The sequence below is a fragment of the Epinephelus lanceolatus genome, chromosome 4 (genome assembly GCF_041903045.1).
Source record: "Epinephelus lanceolatus isolate andai-2023 chromosome 4, ASM4190304v1, whole genome shotgun sequence".
NCBI lineage: Eukaryota > Metazoa > Chordata > Actinopteri > Perciformes > Serranidae > Epinephelus > Epinephelus lanceolatus.
Window position 1 is genome coordinate 20,219,382 of NC_135737.1, and position 7,041 is coordinate 20,226,422.

At 40.8% G+C, this 7,041-nt stretch overlaps 1 protein-coding gene across 1 annotated transcript; it reads left to right on the plus strand.

Moving 5' to 3' along the window:
* Positions 1–1,388: 1,388 nt before the first annotated feature.
* Positions 1,389–7,017, plus strand: LOC117259185 (multidrug and toxin extrusion protein 1-like). Its single transcript, XM_033630439.2, has 17 exons — positions 1,389–1,549; positions 1,906–2,007; positions 2,263–2,331; positions 2,435–2,583; positions 2,958–3,000; positions 3,112–3,156; positions 3,286–3,383; positions 3,478–3,575; positions 3,680–3,793; positions 3,961–4,028; positions 4,196–4,304; positions 4,684–4,759; positions 4,853–4,922; positions 5,015–5,147; positions 5,272–5,369; positions 6,118–6,198; positions 6,423–7,017. The coding sequence occupies exons 1-17, from the start codon at positions 1,442–1,444 to the stop codon at positions 6,720–6,722; spliced, it is 1,761 nt and encodes a 586-aa protein (XP_033486330.2). The 5' UTR covers positions 1,389–1,441; the 3' UTR covers positions 6,723–7,017.
* The last annotated feature ends 24 nt before the right edge of the window (positions 7,018–7,041 follow it).

Below are 7,041 nucleotides of genomic sequence, written 5' to 3' on the forward strand. Positions count from 1 at the left end.
TATATAAAATATATGTACAAAAATGTGCACAAGAAATATAATAATGGGCAAACATGCATTGTATGACGAGTGTGTAAAATATAAATGCCAGAGTAGATAGGTATGAATTCAATATATAGTAAGAGAGCATTATATAAATGTTGCACAAGGCTGTAGAGGGCTTCAGGTCAGTATTACATATTGTACAGCTGAAAACACAAATAATAAATAACATAGGCTGCTGCTACCAGGTAAAGTAAGTCCAAGGGCCTGAGTCTATTGATTCAGACTGTCTGACACTCCAGAGTGGGCGATGACACAAGCACATTGTGTGACTCTGCATTAGTACTGTAAGTAAGCAATCAGAGTGACCCACTTGGAGTTTATGGAAACTGTATTTATGTTTGTGTGTAAAACTTATGCTCCCTCCAGTGGGAATAATGGATGCACCACACAGATCATTGCCTCCTTGTCTATGAGCAAAGCTGAATTCACAAAAAAACAAAAAAACAATCACTTCGAGCTTAGTGCTGAAATAACATTTGGTCCACGGTAAATAGAGATTTCTGAGGAAACACTTTTGGAAAGCCTGAGAATAAATCTTTAAATCAACCAATATCTGAGTGTGTGATCTTATTTCTACACTTATTTATACACCAGCTTTTGAGGCATCACAAGCCTTGGGTGCAAATATGTTTTCTATCCATGAAACAGGAATGTTACTTGCACTGACACATGCTATCACTGCGCTACAGATGGCTAGTTGAATGGGTTTTCTGCCTGATAGCGGCAGAGTGCTGCATCTCATTTTAGATGTTGCCAGAGCACTGACTGGTTAACCTTTGCTGCTATCCACTAGGACACTGAACCATATGACATGTTAATGTTTTATATCCCTAAACACTTAACTGTAATGAACATGTCAATCTGAACTGATGGAGACTGATTTCACTTCTACATAGGAAAGCTGCGCAATCATAAATATGCAAAAGATGGTCATGAATAATCATGACTTCACACTCTCTGTCTGTTCACATATCATATCTGACAACACAGAGGTAGAGTGAAGAAAAGCTGTGGTTATTTAAAATGCCGCTCACAATGGCATGTATTGGCTGTATAATCAGTCATTAAGTGACTGCAGTGAAACACTAAATTACATTTTAACTGCATTTGAATTTTAAATTAAATTGTAAATGTCATTTAGGTCCATCTCTGGTATCCACCTAGAAAACATACAGTTGGGTAGAGACTCGTAAGGTGAACTCTGTACCGTGTTACCCATTCTGCATAGATTTTTTGTTGTCTAACTTAAAATCGTTAAACTAACCTCAAATGAAATAATCAGTAACTTTTTAAGGTGATGAAATGCTTAACACAACAGTGGTGGATTCAGTTCCTGGATAGCATCAACAATAAGACTGCAGTGGAGAAACCTGCATTAGTATCACGTCCTGCAGACATGGAGGCAGCCAGTGACAAGCTCTTCTGCTGCAGGTGGATGCGCCACAGGGTTCCCCTGGCCCACAGAGAGGAACTGTACCACATCCTGAGGATGACAGGGCCTCTGGTAAGGATTGGCACTGCTTATATTCACTGATCTGTCTGCAAGAGACTGTATGGATTGAGACTGCCTTTTGAAATAAGCGTATTTATACAACAGCAGATTAATGAAAGCGATAGCTTTGAAACATCAGGAAAAAAGTGACTTTGTGTCTAAGACTGAAGCACAAATCAGTCAACCCAAAGCAGTGCTGAGGGCCAGGTTTCAAACAGTAGCTGCAACCCGTCAGACTGATGACAGTATGAGGGCACATTTGCAAAGAGAGCCGTGCTAATTAATTGCAACTTGTGTTTACTGTAATTCGCAATGTATCAAGCTCATAGCTGTATCAAGTGCACCATTGTCGATGTTTGTCTTTGCAGCTGCTCTCTCGAATCCTCAATTACCTGCTTCCATTCGTGGTCACAATGTTCTGTGGGCGTCTGGGAAATGAAGTGATGGCTGGCTATGGATTAGCTTCTGCTGTAAGTGGTGATCTGTAGCTCCACAGACTTGTGGAGTTTAGCATGAGGAGATGACGTGGAAATGTAATTTCATGGGAGAAAATGAATGATTAATTATTACAACTATAAACTCACCAAGATAGCTTTTACATTTGTCTCACAAGCCTAAAGATTTAATCAACACGTAGCACATTTACTGCTGTGAGTCACAGAAATATTGGTTACATCAGTGTCCTCACGTCACACTCATTTAAGTATGTTTCATATTCATTTCAGGCCATTAATGTTACCACTGCAGCAACAGGAGGTGGTCTGGGCCTGGCATGTGATACTCTGGTGTCTCAGGTTTGCTCTATGCAATTTTGCCCTCACTCTCAATTTCACTGACCCCAGCTCATCGTGATGCCCTTTTCTAAAAATGATTAACATGCTTTGTGCCGTTGTGCAGACATTTGGTGGTAAGAACCTGCTGCGGGTGGGAGTGATCCTTCAGCGGGGCATCATCATCCTGCTGTTGTTCTGTCTGCCCTGCTGGGGTCTGCTCATTAATGCTGAGGCCATCCTGTTATGTATGGGCCAGGACCCTGAGGTGGCCAGGTAACTAACAGAACCAAACTCAGACTCAAAACATTAACCAGCACCTCTGCAATAAAATCAAACCAGGTCTGCACAGATTCACCGAGCAGATTCAGCATAAACAAATATTCTTTATTCCAAATATTGATCAAGTGACCTCTACTGCCTCTGTGTAAAGTTTATATCACGAGAGTCACACCGCCTTTTCGGGGCTGCTAAGTCTCTATACGGTAACTTTTTATTGTTATTTCCCCTGAGAGGAAAAAGTTCTTTTGCAATAATTATATTTTTGAGTGACAGTGGAGATAAATGACCCTAAAGGAATGACATCAAACAGTGTTGGCCTAAATTAAATAATAATTTCTTTGGATCTAAATACAGCTTTTTGATTTCAGAATAGCGCAGCTGTATATAACAGCCTTCCTTCCAGCTGTACCAGTGAGTTATGACTTTTCTCTCACCTTCACGATCAAATCCAATACATTTTAACTTATTTACAGAGAAATCATCATTCCCCTTTATAACAAGTAATCTATTTTTGTCTTTTAGGCAATGTTTCTTTATCATCTTCAGGTGTCTTACCTGCAGAACCAGGTGCATTAATGTCTTGTGCACAGTTCTTTTATTCCAGCAAATCAAAACATGTTTGTCATAATGAATGTAATTACTGAGGGAAGAGGCATAAGTTGTACTCATCGCATCATCTGGTGTTTGTGTACTCAGGGTATAATACTGCCACAAATGTACACTGCTGCCATGGCAAACATAGCGAACGTGGTGACGAATTACATCTTTCTATACTGGCTGGATCTTGGTGTTAGGTAGGTGTATTCACTTATGTCAGTATACGATTTTAAATTGCACTAGAGCCTTCATACACATTGGTATCAACATGTTTGTGTACATGTCTTACAGTGGATCTGCAGCAGCCAATACCCTGTCTTGGATTTACATTTGCACTTTTCTGTTTGCTTACATCCGGTGGAAGAAGTTTCATGTAACAACATGGGGAGGTGAGGGATTTAATTTTCATGCTGTCCCTATGCTTTTACGCATCACTCTGTTCAGCCTCCATCTTCTCCCCTCCACATAAATAAGTTTCTCTCTCCCCCTGCAGGCTGGTCTGTAGAATCACTGCAGGAGTGGGGCTCCTACATGAAACTGGCCATTCCCAGTACATTGATGACATGTTTCGAGTGGTGGGTTTATGAGTTTGGGGGATTCTTTGCAGGTAACCCAAATATTCTCACAATTACATGGAGTCTGTTCTTATAGACTTAAACACTGTGCAGTGAAGAGCTATGTTATTTATGCCCGTCTGAGCTCGTTGATCTTATTAATCCAGCATGTGATATAAACTCTGAGTCATGACTATTCTTCTCTGTCTCTAATGATCAGGAATGCTGAGTGAAGATGAGCTGGCAGCCCAACATGCTGTGATGATGGTGGCATTCATAACCTACATGGTACTAACAACGAGTGTTCTCCACACATGTCTCAGATTTAGATAACTTAAAAATAAAAAATTGAAGTTGTAATTTAGCTTTCAAACTCTTTTGTATGTAAGTGTTCATAATTTCTGGATCCTGAATGTATGTTTTTCATATTTTTTCGCAAAATGATGAATCCATAGTTCCCCCTTGGAATTCAAGCTGTGGCGTGTGCTAGAGTGGGTAATGCTCTTGGTGCAGGAGACACTGCCAGGGCGCTTCTCACCGCCAAGATGTCATTCGCTCTTGCAGGTCAGTTATAAACATCCATCCATTTTCTGTGACTGCTTATCCTCTTAATGGTCTTCGGGGCATGGAGCCTATCCCAGCTGACATTGTGCGAGAGGTTGGGAACACCCTGGACAGTTTGCTCGACTATCACAGGGCTGATACATAGAGACAGACAATCATTCACACTTACATTCATGCCTACAGAAAATTTAGAGTCACCAATTAACCTGACTACCATGTTTTTGGACTATGCGAAGAGGCTAGAGAACCTGGAGAAAACCCATGCTTACACGGGGAGAACATGCAAACTCCCAGTTTAAAAAAGTGTCCTGTTGTTATATTAGAATATCAGCATTTGGTGTTTGACTTCCTCAACATTTTCACAGCTTCTCTTTTCCAGGTAGCTTTGCAGTTGTTGAAGGTCTTGTACTCGGTGGTACTAAATCAGTGATTGGCCTCATCTTCACCTCTGATGAGTGAGTCTCTGCAACTACACCCACATTTCACTGCATGTTGTAGTTGTTCGAATACAACTGCTTCACACAAAGACACAATCTTTATCATTTCAGGAAGATTGTCAGTCTGGTCTCCCATTTGATGGATGCTTATGTTTTCCTTCAGTTTTTTGATGGTCTTGTGGTGAGTGAACCTGCCAGAAAAATGCATTTGCAGTATGATGCCAAAATCAAGTCATAAATATCAAATATGAAATTTGTTCTTTTCCATCTCAGTGTGTGTGCACAGGCATCTTCTTAGGCACAGGCAAACAGAAGATACCTGCTGTGGCCAATTTCATTGGATACTACTGCATAGGACTTTCACTGAGCGTTACTTTAATGTTTGTTGCAAAACTAAGAGTTTTAGGTAATTATATGAGTTCATGACCACCTTTTGTTACTGTCACAGACAAATGAATGGCTGCATAGCAACAACAGTTTAGTGACGCCTGCTGTGCCCTTGATGGACTAATGTGTCTTATTCTCTGCAGGTTTTTGGCTGGGATTGCTCATTTGTGTCGTCTTACAATCCACCTTCTACATCATCATCATCTTCTTCAAACTCGATTGGAAGAGAATGACAGAGGAGGTATGCTGCTGGCTAATCTAACAATCAGGATCATGCAGGGCCACAGCTGTTTATATACACTGACAGAATTTGTTTTACTTCTGAAGTATCATCTGGTCAGTGGCGCCCCCAGTAAATCATTTCATAGGGGTGGCCAGATGGGGCCACTGAAAATCTTGGGGTGACAAACCAAAACCAAAAGCCATAACTGAATTTCAGGCAGTAGCTTATGCTGTACCTATAGGTTGAAAACCATGCCAATATAGAGGGTTAAAAAAAAACAAATACACAGCTTTAGCTTGAAGGAGTACATTTAGTATAAGGGACAAAACATTTACTGGGAACAAGCCTTCTTTAGTGTAGGGGAGACTCGTGGGTACCCAGAGGACCCATTTTCTTTCTGATATCTTGAGGTGGGAGTTCAAGGGACCCCTTTGAAAATGGCCATGCCAGCAGTTCCCTCACTAAAGTTTAGACTAAATTTGCTGCGTTATTTAGCAACCTTTCCAAAAAGCCATGCCAACATGTTGGTGCCAGAAGATGCCTTGGGTTGTCTAGTTTCACAAGATACCACTACCTTTGTGCTAGCTTAAAAAGGCACGTCACAACCCCACAGACTGTAATGTCGGCCTCCAATTATTTTGGCCACCCCTTGGGAGCAACACTGCAGCTGCTGAGATTAATACACGTATGGCTATTTTCAATAACTTGTTAAGTGTATGAATAAGGAGAAACTGGCAGTTGGGTTTTTGTATCTGCTTGTTTGCAGGCTGTGAAACGAGCCCAGAAAAAGACACACATGACATGCACAGCTGCCCTGTCAGATGAACAGACTGCGAGTAATGGGAACGTAAGTGGCCTCTTATTCTTCACGCTAACAACCTTAATGGCTTTTCATAGCTAGTTTCACACTATCAGCAGTGGAATTTTCTATTTTGTTTTCTATGTAATATTTTCTATATGACACTTGAGTCCAAGGAACTAAATATCTGACATATTGTCCTTGAAGTTTTACCCCATTTGTTCTCTACACAACGCGACAAAATAAAGTGAAATAATAATTTTCCTCTCAAGTCAGTGGATGGCTACATGTCTGTGGGCACAGAGTGCAATGATGGGAACAGAGAGACACAGGGTGAACATGTGGTCCAGCATGGGAAGGGACGTGACCTCTCCATGACCCAGCTGTTCATCAGGCGAGGCCTCACTATATTTGCAGCAGTTGGACTTCTGGCTGTGGGAGCAAGTGTGCACTTCCATGTGCCCTTGCCAGAAATCCTGCCATCAGAGGGAAACTTAACTTTGGACTGGATCAATACGACATATACTCCTGATCAAATTTTCACCACTGTGCTGCTCCCAGTAGAAGGATAACCTTGAGATCCTTAATCACAAAATTGTGTCAAACATTGCATTTAACATTCTGATGGACTCAATGTCTTTGACAAACGGTGCCCAAAGCAGTGGCAGATTGATAAGAATATGAGTGGATGATTGGTTGAACTAATGTTTTGCTTTAAGAGATAACATTATTCTTTGGTGATAGACAATTTTAATTTTTAGTTTTTAACAGCTCGTCAGAGCATTTGTAAGTGCAACTCTTATTTTATGGAACCAAAAACCAGAAATAGAAATGTGAAAAGATGTTCTATTTTGTTGGAATAAAAAAAGTGATGTAATTTTGTGGGGTGAT

Bases quoted from the DNA above. Each gene is read 5' to 3' on its own strand.
- LOC117259185 (XM_033630439.2), top strand. From the start codon at position 1,442: ATGGAGGCAGCCAGTGACAAGCTCTTCTGCTGCAGGTGGATGCGCCAC. The intron at 2,584-2,957 runs GTAACTAACAGA...TTTTGATTTCAG, and splicing joins CAGGACCCTGAGGTGGCCAG to AATAGCGCAGCTGTATATAA. The intron at 5,148-5,271 runs GTAATTATATGA...TATTCTCTGCAG, and splicing joins TGCAAAACTAAGAGTTTTAG to GTTTTTGGCTGGGATTGCTC.